Source organism: Jaculus jaculus, chromosome 7, assembly GCF_020740685.1.
Source record: "Jaculus jaculus isolate mJacJac1 chromosome 7, mJacJac1.mat.Y.cur, whole genome shotgun sequence".
NCBI classification, from domain to species: domain Eukaryota; kingdom Metazoa; phylum Chordata; class Mammalia; order Rodentia; family Dipodidae; genus Jaculus; species Jaculus jaculus.
Window position 1 is genome coordinate 42,103,654 of NC_059108.1, and position 17,022 is coordinate 42,120,675.

At 42.6% G+C, this 17,022-nt stretch overlaps 1 protein-coding gene across 1 annotated transcript in view; it reads left to right on the plus strand.

Moving 5' to 3' along the window:
• Window positions 1–17,022, plus strand: part of LOC101606972 (prolyl endopeptidase) — a 118,144-nt gene that overhangs the window by 44,664 nt on the left and 56,458 nt on the right. The window contains exon 7 of the mRNA XM_045155234.1: window positions 451–556. Within this exon, the coding sequence (XP_045011169.1) occupies window positions 451–556 (106 nt within the window). The remainder of the gene's footprint in view (window positions 1–450; window positions 557–17,022) is intronic.

A 17,022-nucleotide genomic window follows, 5' to 3' on the forward strand; every position in this document is an offset into this window, starting at 1 on the left:
ATGGCGGGTTGGGAGTGTGGAGAACCTCCCAGCTTCAGGCTCCCTTACCCACTTCCACTGCTGTCTCCACTCTGCGTGGCTTGGGGCCTGTTGTTCCTGGTGCTGTCTCACTGTTCACGTTCTGCTTGTCCTCTTGCTGGTGTCCTGAAGTATCTCTTAGTCCACAGGGCAGTAGCAGGGGTGATGGGATGATATATGATGTAGATTTAGTGGTTCCTGGCCCTATAGATCCTCTGACCCACCCAGCCGTGAGCAAGCTACTGATGGTCGGGCCGTCCTTGTCATGGTGACGAGTCCCTTAAGCCATGAGCCAAAGTAAATTCTTGCTCCTTTACTGATTTCTTGTCTGGCACTGGGTCACAGTGATGAGAAAAGTAACTAGTAGAGTGTATAACTGCCTTCAACAAAAGGTCTGTTCTAATCAGACCCATGCTTTTGCCTCCTTCATAGTTATCTGATGATGGTCGCTATGTCTTGTTGTCAATCTGGGAGGGATGTGACCCAGTCAATCGACTCTGGTACTGTGACCTGCAGCAGGAACCCAACGGCATCACAGGTAATTTTCCAGATCTAGATCATTTTTCCAGGACGCTGTATTGAACAACAATTTGATGTACTAGTTGATTTCCCAACATCATTTTCCATCCTACCAACCCATTTCAGTTGATACACATTTTTCTTTTGGTACTGTCTCACACAGTTGAGGACAAGTTAGGTGAAGCTCTTAGCTTGGCATTTTCTCTGAGGATGAGGTTGAGTAGTTGCTGTCCCTGCTGATGGTGACATTCTGTGTGCGTGTACATGAATGCTAAGGAGAAGCTGGTGTACCCATCTTGTTGTTAGGGTCTAAACTACCCCAGGCAAAGGGTTATGCCACCGGTGACAATTTCCCAGATTACAGCTGGCACCATGGCTGCTTCTGTTGGCTGGCACTCACAGTACCAACCTGGATTTACTTCCGTGGTGGGTGAGCACAGTAGCTGAGTACAGACTTGGAGACGGTACTGCTGTCAGGGATCATCATCTGCGCACCTGCCGGACTGTGTGAGGGTTTGTCAGCTCTGGAACTGTCAGCTCGGTTGGCAGCCAGGTAAGGGCCCCGAGCCAACTGTTTTATCAAGATAGTATTGGAAGTACTTGACCACAGTTTCTAAATACAAAATGCTAAGTACAATTCTGTAAGAGTTTATTTACCTCACTAATGTCTAATCATGTTCTGATATGAAAACACTCCTAATTGGGGATTACATCATGCTTATTCTTCTTTGAACAACCTTGCTAATATTCTAACATATTAACATTCCTATATGTTGTAGAGCACCATTCCCCCATGTGGTAGAGTGACATCCATAGCTTTTATAATGGAGCTACTGTTGCTGTCAGGTTCACATTGCTGGCAGAAATCACCTGACCAGGAGCAGTTTTTGGAAAAAAAAAGAGGTTTATTTCGGTTTACAGACTTGAGGGGAAACTTCCTAATGGCAGGGGGAAACGATGGCATGAACAGAGGGTGGACATCACCCCTGGCCAACATCAGATGGACAACAGGAACAGGAGAGTGTGCCAAACATTGGCAAGGGGACACTGGCTAGAATACCCATAAGCCTGCCCCCAACAATACACCGCCTCCAGGAGGTGTTAATTCCCAAATCTCCATCAGCTGGGAACCTAGCATTCAGAATACCTAAGTTTATGGGGTATACCTGAGTCAAACCACCACATTCTGTCCCAGCCCCCCATAAACTGATAACCATACATGATGTAAAATACAGTGGATTCAGTCCAACTTTAAAATCCCCATAGTTTTTATCAATCCTAATGATGTTCAAACATTCCCATAGTCCAAGATATTTTAACTGAGCCATAATACCAAAATGTACAACAAAAAAACTCATAATGGCACAGAATAAACATTTGCACTGCAAAGGATAACATTGGGCATAGCATAGAAATACTCTTCCAATACAAGATTTAAAACAACTAGGACAAACATCAAACTGTGTAGCTCCAAGTCCAGCAACTCTAATCAGTGACAAGTCTTTAAGTCCAATAATACTAACCAGCAACAAGTCTCTGGAGTTTCATTTCCACCCCTCCAGCTGGCCTACACACAGTCATGGAAAACTTCATCTGGGGCCAGCAGCTTTCCTTAGCAGCCACCTTGTGGTCCCAGCATCTCTGCTGGGTCTCTCCTGCAACCCACGGTTTATCCTCATGGTTCCATTGGGTCTCCACGTAGGCATGCAGAAAACCTGCTTGACACTGCCCATGGCTGTACTAAAACACAAGACTGTTTTGCAAACTCAATTACCCTCTATTTCCTACATTTCTTTCTTTGTTTTTAATATTTTTTTCTTTTCAAATTTTTATTAACAAGTTCCATGCTTATAAAAAAAAATCCCATGGTAAAACCCACCCTCTCCCCACTTTCCCTTTGAAACTCCATTCTCCACCATATCCCCTCCCAATCTCAATCAGTCACTGTTTTATTTTGGTGTCATGATCTTTTCTTCTTATTATGATGGTCTTTTGTAGGTAGTATCAGGCACTGTGAGGTCATGGATATCCAGGCCATTTTGTGTTTGGGGGGAGCACATTGTAAGGAGTCCTACCCTTCCTTTGGCTCTTACATTCTTTCTGCCGCCTCTTCTGTAATAGACATTGAGCCATGGAAGGTGTGATAGAAATATTGCAGTACTGAGTACTCTTGTCACATCTTTCCAGCACTATGATGCCTTCCAAGTCATCCCAAGGTCATTGCCATCTGAAAAGAGAAGATTCTCTACCAAGAGTGAGAGTAGCATGATTATAAGAGTATGGACATTAAGAGAAGTGCTTACTGGGCAGTTTGATAAGCATAGTATATATTTAGCCAGGCACCAGCAGACGTTATACCCCTAGGCCTCATGACTACCCCTATTTTTAAGTTTTCAGTATCAGGGATGTATTCCCTTCTGTAGAGTGGGCCTCCAGTCCAATTAGAGGGCAGTTAGTTTCCACCATGACAGATATGCCACTATTGCACCTGTTGGCTCATTTGGCCTGGCTGGCCAAATCTAAGGCTTGCAGTGTCCACTATTGAGTATCTTCACTGGTGATTTCTCTTTCTCCCATTGAACTGCATGCAGAATGGCTTCTTCTAGCTTTCTGTCAGCTGGTCTACATGGAGGAAGTTATCAGCTCAGTTCCAGCAGGATTTCTCATAGGCCTTGCAGCCCAAGTATGTGGAGTCTTCAGCAATAGGGTCTTACCATCTATTCTTGGTGAGAAACCAAGGACCTTGGCCTTGGCCTATAATGTTTTGAGGGCATCAAGGACCTCCCTGGCCAACAACTCACTGGAAGTTATCCCATCCCTATCACTGAAAATTTTCTAGCAACAATCTATGGCTCTGAGTGTTCCATTGTCCAGAAAAGTAGGTTTCCATATGATTTATTTATATCCTCTTAGATTTTGATTAGCTTTCCCTCTACCTTTCGTTTACTCAATCTCTTCCCCTGACCTCACTTTGGGCCTTTTCATTCCCATTAATCAAGTCTTTTCCTTACATATATACAATACCATCCTATTAAGTACCCCCTCCCTTCCTTTCTCTTCCCTATATATCTTTTTTAGCTTACTGGCCTTTGCTACTGAGTTTTCTTCCTACTCACACAGAAATCTAATCATCTGTAGCTAGGATCTACGTATGAGAGAGAACATGCGACGCTTGTTTTTCTGGGCCTGTGTTACCTCACTTAGTAGAATCCTTTCCAGATCCATCCATTTTCCTCCAAATTTCATAACTTCATTTTTTTTTTTTTTTTTTTTTACCGCTGAGTAGAACTCCATTGTATAAATGTGCCATATCTTCATTATCCAGTCATTAGTTGAGGGATATATAGGCTGGTTGCATTTCCCAACTACTGTGAATTGAGCAGCAATAAACATGGCTGAGCAAGTATCTCTAAGGTAATGAGATGAGTCCTTAGGATATATGCCTAGGAGTGCTATAGCTGAGTAGATCTATTTTGAGCTGTCTTAGGAACCTCCACATTGATTTCTATAATGGCTGGACCAGATTGCATTCCCACCAACAGTGTAGACATGTTCTTCTTTTTTCATATCCTCACCAGCATTTATGGTCATTTGTTTTCATGATGTTAGCCAATCTGACAGGAGTGAGATGGAATCTCAACATCATTTTAATCTGCATTTCCCTGATGACTAGGGGTGTAGAGCATTTTTTAGATGCTTATATGCCATCAATATTTCTTCTTTTGAGAACTCTTTAGTTCCATAGCCCATTTTTTTAATTTCATTGTTTGATTTCTTACTATCTAATTTTTTGAGTTCTTTGTATATCCTAGATATTAATCCTTTATCAGATGTATAGCTGGCAAAGATTTTTTTTTCCCATTGTGTAGGTTGCCTGTTTGCTTTATTCACACTGTCCTTTGCTGTAAAAAAAATCTTTGTAATCTCATGAGGTCCCAGCAGTTAATCTGTGATTTTATTGCTTGAGCAGTTGGGGTTATATTCAGAAAGTCTTTGCCAAGACCAATATGTTGAAGGGTTTCCCCTATTTTTTCCTCTAGAAGTTTCAGAGTTTCAGATCTGATGTTAAGGTCTTTAATCCATTTGGACTTAATTCTTGTACATGGAGAGAGAGAAGAATCTATTTTCATCCTTCTACAGGTACATAACCAGTTTTCCCAGCACCATTTGCTGAAAAGGCTGTCTATTCTCCAATGAATAGTTTTGGCATTTTTATAGAATAGCAGGTGGCTATAGCTATGCGGACTTACATCTGAGTCCTCTATTCTGTTCCATTGATCTACATGTCTGCTTTTGTGCCAGTACCATGCTGGGTTTTTTTTTTGTTGTTGTTGTTGTTGTTGTTGTTTTTGGTAAGGCTCTGTAGTATAGGTTAAAATCAGGCATGGTGATACCATCAGCCTTAATTTTGTTGCTGAGTATTGTTTTAGATATTCAAGAATTTTCTGTGATTCCAAATGAATTTTTGCATTGCCTTTTTCTATTTCCATGAAGAATGCCTTTGAAATTTTGATGGGGATTGTATTAAATGTGTAGATTGCTTTTGGTAAGATTGCCATTTTCACAATATTGATTCTTTCGATCCAGGAACAAGGGATGTCTTTCCATTTCCTAGTGTCTTCTGCAATTTCTCGCTTGAGTGTTTTGAAGTTTTCTTTGTAGAAATCCTTCACTTCCTGGTTAGGTTTATTCCAAGATACTTTATTTTCTTTGATGCATTTGTGAATGGGAGTGATTCTCTGATTTTATCCACTGTGTGTTTGTTGTTAGCTTATAGAAAGGCTCCTGATTTCTGTGTCTTTATTTTGTATCCTACTACATGGCTATAGGTGTTTATCAGCTCTAACAGTTTGCTGGTAGAGTCTTTAAGGTCCTTTATGTATAGGATCATGTCATCTGCAAATAAATAACTTGATCTCTTCCTTTCCAATTTGTATCCCTTTTATGTGTGTCTCTTGCCTTATTGCTATGGCTAAGACTTCTAGTACTATATTAAATAAAAGTAGGGACAGTGGACACCTTGTCTTGTTCCTGATTTTAGTGGAAAAGCTTCTAGTTTTTCCCCATTTAGTAATACATTGGCTGTAGGCTTGTCATAAACAGCCTTTATTTTATTGCGATATGTTCCATTTATTCCCAGTCTTTGTAGGACTTTTATCATGAAGGGATGTTGGATTTTGTCAAATGCTTTTTCTGCATCTAATGAGATGATCATGTGATCTTTGTCCTTCAGTCAAATTATATAATGTATTGCATTTATTGATTTGCATATGTTGAATCATCCCTGCATCTCTGGGATAAAGCCTACTTGGTCAGGGTGAATGATCTTTCTGATATATTCTTGTATTCTGCTTGCCAATATTTTGTTTAGAATTTTTGCATCTATGTTCATCCTTTCCTGCATTTCTTAATACCATTCTATAATACCAGGTAGGGTGCTAGTTTGTTAATCCAGGGGGGAGGGAATAAAGCAGACTTTGAAGAACAGGACACTCCTTGAGCACTCAGGCCCCTCCAAAAGAGTCTACATTCTTCCCATTGCACCAGTGCAGGTCAGCTGGCCAAATCTCAAAGGTTGTAATCTCTCGTATAATTGGAGCTGAACAGGCAGAAGTTTCAACCCAAAGATTTTATTTTTTTCTGTGTCATATGCCTCTGCTCACACCAGTCCATTTCTGTGCAATGCAACTATGCACCAATTCGTAGGACATGGGCCTAACAACAGGCCTCTCACACAGACTGAGTCTAGCCTAGTCCAGGAAAAGCTCTTTCTCACCCTCACAAGCCAAACCTCACAGTCCATACTTCTTACTGCATTCAGGTCTTGCAACTGACCAGAATAGTCCATCAAGCTATACTTACAGCACTGCAAGGTGTCTCTTAGACCAGGGTTTCACATCCTTCCACATTCCTCTTGGAAATCAGCTCCAAAAGGCCAGAGCCATACAGTCAGGTGTCTATCAGCAATTGATACCATTCCTTGCTACCAAACTTTATTATTGTAGTCAGGTTCTCATTGCTGGTAGAAATCACCAGACCAAGAGCATCTTTTGGGAAAACAAATAAACAAACAAAAAAAACACATCTATTTTGGCTTATAGACTCAAGAGGAAGCTCCATGATGTCAGGGGGAAATGATGGCATGAGCAGATGGTGTATATCACCCCCTGGCCAGCAGCAGGTGGACAACAGGAACACTATAGTGTGCCAAACACTGGCTATAATGCCCATAAGCCTGCCCCCAACAATACACTGGTTCCAGGAGGTACCAAATCTCCATCAGCTGGGAACCTACCATTCAGAATACCTAAGTTTGTGGGGGGCACCTGAATCAAACTACCACACCTATTTAATAAAGATATATATATATACTTTTTTTCTAGTGAAAAGGCATATAGGGGCTGGAGAGATGGCTCAGTAGTTAAAGGTGCTTGCTTGCAAAGCCTCAAGGCCTGGGTTCGTTTCCCCAGTACTTATATAAAGCCAGATGCACAAAGTGGTGCATGCATCTGGAATTCATCTGCAATGGCAGGAGTCCCAGGCACACCCATACTTCTCTCTCTCTCTGTCTGACTGTCTCTTTCTCTCTGTCTTAAATAAATGTATGACATGTAGACCCATTTCAGCCTATAGAAACTACAACATTGTTTTCTCTCTGTCTGCCTCTCTTTCTCTATGTCTCTCTCCTCAATAAATAAATGAACAAATAAGTAAATAAATCAAAACTCCAGCATTCAATTAGTGTTCCCATTCTCTGAAAGGGACGTGCCACCCTTTCTATTGTTCACTGGGTCTCCCTTGAGCTGAGCAAGGCTCTTGAGATGAGTCCTTGCACTCATGTTCCTTCACAGTCCTAAGAGGACTCAGGCTTCTCTGCTTTATTAAAAATTCCAATTACTGTTCCTTCTCTGGAGAATGCTATTTTCATCTTCTATTTACAACTTCAGGCCTGTAAATTATTAAGTAGGCTTATGGTATTAAAAGATACATGTTAACAAATTAAAAAATACAAATTTGCTTAACTTCAAATAGGGAAGAAAATTCCATGCACGTGTTCATATACTGAACTGCAGCTGCTTTTGGTCTTCAGTAAGAGACTGCATGAGACTTGCAAGTGCCAGAAAACCTCCCTGAACTCTGCTTTGCTTTTTCCCCAGAGTCTCATTTTGTATCTTTCTCTTCTTGCACCTTCCTCCATGTTACCCTGTAGTATTAATGAAGCATTAGAGAAGAGGGTTGGTCCAGAGATCAGGCTCCCAATGGAACAGGACACAAACAGAGACTTGGCTCTCAGAAACAACGTTCTAGAGAATGTCGCCACGAATGACCATGGAGAATGAAAGGAGAAGTGTCTGAGAGACTCCCAGTGGTATACAACCAAACTCAAGTGTCTACTACCATATGCTTAGGATATGTCATTTCTGTGATCCTGCAGTGTGTGGATATCCTCGCTGGCAAGCACACAGTCAGGTCTACAGTGGAGACAACTGGTTATCTCCATTCAGTTCAGCCATGACGCCATCTGCTGAGGTCTCAGGCTAAAGGCTTGGTCTTCTAAGACTGTCTCCCCAAGCCAGGCTTATACCTGTCAGCCTAGCATTGCGGAGGCTGAGATATTGTCTAAAAAAGAAAGCAGGTTCCCTCTTCCTCATCTCTTGCCTCCTTCCTTTCTGCCTCCTCCCCTGTCCCTGTTCTTTTATCCTTGTGTTTAGTTAATTGGCTACAATAGCTTCCAGATCTCAGGGAAACACTGTACTGACTTCAGTGTATTCCAAAGGATGGATGTAAGCAGTGAGATGAAGTGTGTAGGTTGAGGTCTGGGAAGGCTCTGCGTGCAGGAACTTCAGTGGTGGACATTGGGCTGCACCGTCCTCCTGGCATGGATGGTTCTTGTTCACTTTCTGCAAGGCTTCATGCACTCAGCTGTCGGAAGCCCTAGAGTCTGGCCTTTTGGGTTCTTGGGAGACTTCATTGCATGGGCATGATTGAAGCGTAGACACTTGTGTGGAAATGTGATTGGATCAAAAGTGTGTGCCTAATGCATTAGAACAGAGTAGGGCCTTTCTGTTCAGTCTCATCTTGGCCTTTCTGGAAACATTCTTTCCTTGAGAGCTTGGGCAAGAACCCTCTTGAAAATTTTTATTTATTTATTTATTTTGTTTTTTGAGGTAGGGTCTCACTCTAGTCCAGGTTGACTTGGATATCACTATGTAGTCTCAGGGTAGCCTTGAACTCAACAGTGATCCACCTACCTCTGTCTCCCGAGTGCTGGGATTAAAGGTGTGCACCACTACGCCCAGCTAAGAATCCTCTTAAAATGGTGTGCTGTGACAAACTATCAGAAAATTTCTTCTTTGTTAGCTCTAAGGCTAACATGGGGAGAGATAGATAAAACTCTGTTTTTAGATTATATGACCCAGCTTGGTAAAGAACAATTCTTCTGCCTTGTGGAGAAATGGTAGGGGAAGGATTTCAGCTCCTGAGACCTAAAGTGCTCCTCAATTCTAACTAGTCTGCCTTTCACTGTCACTGCTCAGAAGCTGCTTCCAAAAGAAGGCAAGGACAAAAGGCCACAGTTGTAGCTTTTCTTTTGTAGACACGGAGGAAATAATAAGGGCCATGGGTATTAGAGATAGGAACCATGGTTGGAAATCACAAATGCATATATGTCATAATAGCCCAACTTTGATACATTCAGACGATAAGACCCGATTTACAAAATAAGGCAGCTCTGGGCCCACCTTCCAATTCAGTCTTTCTGGGGTGACTGACTGAAAGCTTGCCTCATCTGCTTCCTCTTCTTAGGTCACTGAGTAGAGAGTCATGGAGCAAGTACCCAGCTCAGTAAATACCAGCCTGTTTGGTTTCTGGATTGTTCTCTTCCTTAAATTGTCTGGAGGAAGTTAAAGATTACTTACTGTGTTCTGATTTGAAGTGAACCCAGCTGCAAGAAGTGTATAAACCTAAATTGTTTGGGACACTGTACCTAAGATTGACACAGGATTTGTACATTTCTTTTCTTTTTTTTTTTCTTTTTAAAGTTTTCAAGGTAGGGTCTTATTCTAGCCCAAGCTGACTTGGAATTCACTATGTCATCTCAGGCTGTTAGTCTCTAGAACTCACAGCGATCCTCTTACCTCAGCCTCATGAGTGCTGGGATTTAAGGTATGTGTTTCCAAGCTTGCCCCATATTTATACATTTCTTATTAAAATTACTCACATAGTTTTTGTTGATGAGGAATTGATGGTGTGTGAATGAATGTGTCATTCAGAGGACATAAGGAATGGGAAGAGAATCAGTGATAGATATTATTGTAAGAAATTGGCTCGCATGGTCGTGGAGACCAGTTAGGCCAGTAGTTCTGTCCAGAAGGACAGATAGACTGATGCTGCTGTTGTCCGCAGGTATATTCTTCTCTGGAGAAGCCTCTCTTCTGCCCTTCTACCTATAGCTTTCTAGGCTCCCCTATGTTGTCTAGGATAATATCCCGTGCTTAAAGTCAAATGGTTGTGGACTTCAATCACACCTATACGATACCTGTATTGCAACACATAGGTTAGTATTTAATTCATGAGCGACATCAGGCTGGTCAGGTTGATAGCAAAAAGACAGTCACTGTGAGCTCATAGAAATTCACATGGAAAGGAATAAGGCAAACAGGTCTGTCTGTCTTACCACAAGCAAAGAACTGACCTGAAGTAATCAAGGAAGGAAAGGATAGTTGACCTTGGCTTACAGTCAGAAGTTAATCTAGTCCATTCTGGCAGAGGAAACACAAGGGCAGGAGCATGGCTCAAAGCTGGTCACGTGGAGTCGGCAGCCAGCAAGCAGGGATCTGTGAATGTTCCTGCGGGCTCACCCTGTCCTGTCCCTACAGTCCAGCATTTCCAGTGCATAGAGCAACGCCATCCATCATTGGGGTGAGTTTCCCATCACGATTAACCTAATCTACAAACTCCCTCACAGACAGACCCATAGGTTTTAAGGAATAACCTTCTACCCCTTGTCCCCATAGGCTCATGGCCCTCTGGTAATACAACATGTATTCAGTCCAACTTCAAAATTCCCTGTGCTATTTAACAATCCCAAGCCTGCTCAAAATGTGAATGCAGCCTTGGTGGTATAGTGGTGAGCATAGCTACCTTCTAAAAATGTGAATGCAGCATATCTTCTGAGACAGAGATCTCTGCAGCACTGTGAGCCCTTGAAACATCCAAGGTCAAGTTGATGCTTCCTAACACAAAAAGCAGAGTGAACATTACTGTCCTATGATAGTTTGAAGGCATATCTCCCAATAGACTGAATTATTTGTTTTATTAAAGTTTGTAACTTGGATTTCCAGCCACCTGGCTGGAAGAGGTGCCACAGTGGGTGGATCTTGGGGTCCAGCCCTGAGGTGTCACTGGGGGCAGATCTGAATTCCAGCCCAAGGTAAGCAGAGTGAGCTCTCCCTGGGTTTCCCTCTGTTTGGCTGCCAGGTTTTTGGCTCTTGTTTTGATGGTTCTGGTGGTGGATTCTTTTCTCTCTGTGTGGATTTGGTAAAGGAGGACAGCTTCTTCCACCATTATGGGAATTCTGGATCTGTAAGCTTGAGGTGAATTCCCATGAACTGTGTCTGGTTTGGAGGCTTATCCCAGCAGCATTGAGCTCACTACAACACATCCTAAAAGAAGGAATGGAACACAGCAAGGAAACACTAAACCAAAGCAAAACTGAAACCCAGCAGGGCAAACCTCAAACCTTGCAGTTCCAAGTCTGGCAACAAGGACTTACAGTCGAATCAGCTGGGCTCCAGGGGTGTTGCAGCTGCTCTCCCTCCAGCTCAGCTCCCTCTAGCACTCGTTCTCCCGCGGCTTCCAGCTTCCTTCAACATCCTGGAGTCTCCAGAACAACTGGTTCACCTTTGTAACTTGACACATAGATCCTCAGGGCCACCATGCAAGGACTCCAGCACTGCCATACATTGCTTGTCCTCAGCAGTTCTTGGGAACTATAGCACAATACTTCATGACACCCTTAATCTTGCATTTGTCATGGCTCTAGAACCAGTACCACATGAATAATACTGCCAAATTCTGCTGCCAGCTTGGCATGTAGCCTGGGCCCCTTGCACCACAGCTGTAGCAGCTTCTGTTTGCCTTCCAGGCCAGTTTTAGTAAAACAGTTCCCAAAGTGTTTGGGTTCTAGTGGGAAATCCCTTCAATTTAGGCTTGGTTCCCTCCAATGAATTTGGGTTTTTACAAGCTGGAGCCTCCACTGGGTGGAGTTTGACCCCGAGGAACCTTTCCTGTTGTTGCAGTGCAGCTCCGGAGGCTTCTCTTCAAAGGTGCTGATCTCTTTAATAGTTAAAGCTGCTCTTTTGGCACCAAACAAACTAGTCCATTCCTTTTAAATTCAGAGTCATTCAAGGGCATAGCAGAAGGCAGTTTCTCGGACAACCTGAAACATGAATGGCCTCTATCCCAGTGCCTGATAGAGTCCTTGCTCCTCTCCCAGACCTCATGAGCCAGGCCTCCACTATTTACATCTTTCTCGGCATCTTTGTCTTCAGGCTTCCACTAAGCTCTGCTTACAGTCTTTAAAAGTCTTTACTAGCTCTGAGTTTCAAACTCTTCCACATTCCTCCTTTAAAAGCCATTTCCAAAGGCCTATATCATAACAATGGACCTACTTCTATACCAAGAATTTTCTATATTAGTTGCTGTGACCAGATACCTGATGAAGAGCAACTTAAGGAAGGAAGGCTTATTTCTGCTTGTAGTCTCAGGTGGAATGGTGCTGTTCACAGGACAGGTGTTTTCACCTCAGTTTTCCTAATCTAGAAGCTTCTTCACAGACAAGCCCAGAGGTTTGTTTCCATTGTGATTCTAGACCCTATCGAGTTGGAAAGATTAACTCACACTAATCTTATTTCATGGTTTTTATAAGGTTACTGACCTATCAGATTAGTGTTCATTGAAATTAGGTTCATATCCCATGAATAAGAAAGCAGAGTTCAGGCTGGAAAGGTTTCTCGGTGGTTAAGACACTTGCCTGCAAAGCCTAACAACCAGGGTTCAATTTCCCTGTGCCCACAGATAGTCAGATGCACAGAGTAATGCATGCATCTAGAGTTCATTTGAGTGGCTATAGGCCCTAGTATGCCCATTGTCTCCCTCTCTCTTTTCTGTCTCCTTGCCAACATATGACCCCCCTCCCCGCCGCCAATAGACAGAAGGAAAGAAGGAAGGAAGGAGGGAAGGAAGGAAACTTGCATTGAAGAAGAGGAGAGGTGGATTCGAGCTGTGGAGCTACACATGGATGCTATCCTCCAGTGATAATGCCCAGGCTCCTGAGTAGTGCAGGGGCTGCCGTCTTCTTACAATGACTGTCTTTCTAGCAGTATATCTATGGAGAACATAATTCTCAGAGTATTTATTCTTTTGAATATCAGTCCTTCAATTCTGAGAGCTCTCTACAAATGTACAGATTAGAACAGCTTCATACATAGATTCCAAAGTCAATTCTGCAGGAAAATTACTTGTTTCTTGATTGTTGGCTCACTGTATATGAGTGACATGATTATGACTATTCAGAGAAGCAAGTACAGTTGTCCCTTGATAGCCATGTGACATGGGTTCAAACCTCCTGAGAACACCAGAATCCATATGTTGCAGTCAACTTCTTGTTACTGGATAAACACCCATCTAGAAATAAATTATGGGAGGAAAGAGTGAGGCTTACTAATTTCATGGGAAACACCCAAGTGGCAGAAGAAGCTGGCTCACTTCCATAGATCCAAGCAGAGAGACATCACCAAATAGCCAGCACCACACAACCACCAGAGCTCAAACTGCTCTTCCCACACCGTAAGGGCTGTACCCCAAGATCTGCCCCCAGTGACACCTTCTCCAGCAGGGCTGGTGGAGATCCAGGTTACTAGGTCATTGTGAATCTGTGGGGCTATGCATGCAAGCCACCATACCTTATAAGCTCAATTCTATTGTATGAAATGCTTAATATTTGCATGTGACCTCCTGTTTCAGCCTACCTACTTCAATTCATTTCTAGATTACTTATAAGAGCTAATGTAATTTAAGCAATTGCTATTCTCTATTGCTTAGGGAATAATGGTCAAAAAAATAGCCTACATGTTCAGTATAGATGCATTTTTTTCAGAATATTTTCAGTCTGATTGGATCAGAGGATGTGGAACTCATAGCAGTGAAGTGCTGATTTAGTGTGTGTGTTCAGCAACTGAAGAGAGTCAATAAATTTAGTCTGTAAATGGAACAGAGCAGATGAGTTAGTGATCATTATAATTATATAAATAGCTTCTTCTAATTACATTTACGTATCTTGGGACAGTACCACAGGCTTTAAGTCAGACTTGAAAGTTATTTTTCCCTCTCGCAAGATTTCCATGCCTGCAAATGGAAAAATAATTTATGTAATTATGAGGAGTAATGGAGATGGTAGGGAACAGGCTGCATGTTCCAGTCATTCAGTGGGTTCTCAGGTTTCCTTCTCTCTCTTCCTCCTTTGATTCCTCCCTCCCTTCTTTCCTTCCTTTCTTTTCCCTTCTTCTTTCCCTTCCCCTCTCTTTCTTCTCCACCCACTTTCCTTTGACTAAAGGGGATTCACCAGATGTTTTGATTTTTAGATAACAGAAAAGTCAATTGAGAACATCATTTAATTTTTCCTAAGTCTTAATTTTCAAAACTTCTCTAAATACAGATTTTTATTATTAATTTGTTTACTGAAAAACTAGAGTCTTGGAACAGTCCTTCAATCAGAAAAGGCATGAATATAGGGCCTGTATTGGGAGATTGTGACAGAAATCCCATTTTATAGGTTGACATTTGAGATTTCAGGGGTGTACTGTGCCCACGTGGAGAGAACGACTACCACCTTCTTCGTGTTTCTTCATCTGCTCTTCCATTTTTATTAGCCTTGTTAACTAAGGGGAAGGGTAGCCCACATGGAACTTGAAGATGCTACTTAAATCTTGGGTGAATTATTCAAGAATAACTGACACCTAAAATTGCACCCAGGTTACCTGTGCTTCGACGTTACAGAAACTGCTGAGCACTTTGATAGTATTAAAGCTTTTCTGTTCTGATTGTCATCTTCCCCCTGTAATGTAAGGAGAATTACCAACATTTTTTCATATAAATTCATTCCTAAGGCAATATGAAATCACATTCCTTAAGAAGTAAATAATTTTACTTAGGTGTCTCTTCACTAACATTTTGATCATGATTGTCTCTGAAGAAAACCTGCCCATGTGCATTTTGAAATGAGAAGCACCCCACAATGTCCAGGAACAACTTAATATCCTAGACAAAGTCCTTGGGAAGAACATAACTGCATGGACACTGGGGTGGGGAGTTGCCTCTGAATGCAGTGCGCTCTCGGTGGCACTTCTTCCCTCATCTGCTCATCGTCTTCCCTCCTGCCTTTGAAGAAGAGCTCTCTCTCTCACAGTCCTTTGTCGCTCTTTGAGAAACTCACTTCTGTCATTCACATTTGCATATTGGCATTTAAGAATAGGGAGGTGTTTGTTAAGGATCCCATCCATTTCCTAGTCACTGCACTGGTGACATTCATGAACTGCTGAGTGGAAGTGACATTAAGCCCTTGTGTGGATCTTGGAAGTTTAGGTAATTTCTCAGCTATTCCCAACGGCTGAGAGCAGATCCTCCACAAGGAACATTGCGGCCTCTTAACTGCCGGAGAGGCATGTTCATTGTCTGTCTTCCTGCTGTGGGAGAAGTAACACTTCTGCCTTCAAAGTTTCCCAGGTCCCTGTGTGCTTTTTGTTTTTTTTTTTTTTTTCTGCAGTAGGTCCCCTCTAGCTTAGGCTGGCCTGGCATTCACTATATAGTCTCTGGGTGGCCTTGAGCTCACAGCGATCCTCCTACCTCTGCCTCCTGAGTGCTGGGACTAAAGGTGTGTGTCACCACACCCAGTCCCCTCGAGCTTTTGGTGGATACATTTCTCCCTGTCATGGCTGTCTCCTCTCCTACCAAAAACTAGTGTGAGTGTAGTGAGTTCCAGACCAAAAATGAACAGAAGACTACCCGAGTAAAAATTACAAAGGAGAGTCTTCATCAAGCTGGCTGGCGTCTGTTCCCTCACAGCAAGGAAAAACCCCTAGCTATCCCCCCATCCCCATAATTGTCTTTAGCAAGAGCAAGCAAGCTTGGTTACAATAGTAAGAGTTTTTGCAGTTAGCACCAGGTATGAAGCAGATACCAAATATCAGGCCATCTTGACCTCAGGGCAAGGGCAAACACCAGATGCCTTTACTGGATCCACATTCTCATTCTTGTAATTAATGCTCTGTGCTCATCTTTAATATCCTATGGCTCCTTGAGAATGCCAAGATGGCTGAGTGGCCTAAGATGGCTTCCCTTAGGTTCGCTCAGCAGAGATTGTTTCATTAGAATTGTGGAGTTTTGTGAGCCTGCCTACCTCACTGGCAGCTCATGGCAGTCTGGCACAAAGGATAGCACTTGAGGGTCTCATGCGAGCTGAGCACTAGCTTGGGGGTCAGGTGACTGACTGGTCCCTTGAGGGATCCTGTGCCATGCTTGCTAAACCATCTTTCTCTGGACCTGCCAGTTCACCTTGAGCATTTTGAATCTTTACAGCTGTGGCTACCTATTTTCGTCATCCTCAGTACCACTGTTATTATTAAATTAAGTCCTGAGAACAATGGGTTATAGACCATGCCTTTAGTCTGCATATTGTCATGAACAGAAAATTTTGTTTTGCCTTTTCTGTTATTTGCTTAAAATTAAAAAAAAAAATTGAAAAAGGAGCTAGAGAGATGGCTTAGTGGTTAGGGCATTTGGCTGCAAAGCCAAAGGACCCAGTTTGATTCTCCAGGACCCACATAAGCCAGATGCACAAGGGGCCGCACGCATCTGGAGTTCCTTTGCAGTGGCTGGAGGCCCTGGCGTGCCCATTCTCTCTCTCTGCCTCTTTGTCTCAAGTAAATAAATAAATAAAATATATTTTAAAAAATGAAAAGGCGGGGCTGGAGAGATGGCTTAGTGGTTAAGCACTTGCCTGTGAAGTCTAACGACCCCAGTTTGAGGCTCAATTCCCCAGGATCCACGTTAGCCAGATGCACAAGGGGGCGCACACGTCTGGAGTTCATTTACAGTGGCTGGAGGCCCTGGCGCGCCCATTCAACCCCCCCCCCCGCCCCGCCTCTTTCTCTCTCTCTAGCTCTCAAATAAATAAAAATAAACAAAACAAAATTTAAAAAAAAAGAAAAGACATCAAGGTGCCACCAAGGACAGCAGACTAGGTGTGACATTTTGTTTTGTTCTGCAGATAAAGACAGCTGACTCTTGACTCCAGTTCCGAATGTGACTGATATCGTCAGATTAGTTGAAATTAATTACTCTGAGCCCTGCAGGAAAATGATTTCCATCTCAATTTTCTGTTACATTTTCTATACTTTTCTAAATCAAGAATATTTCTTCATTTAG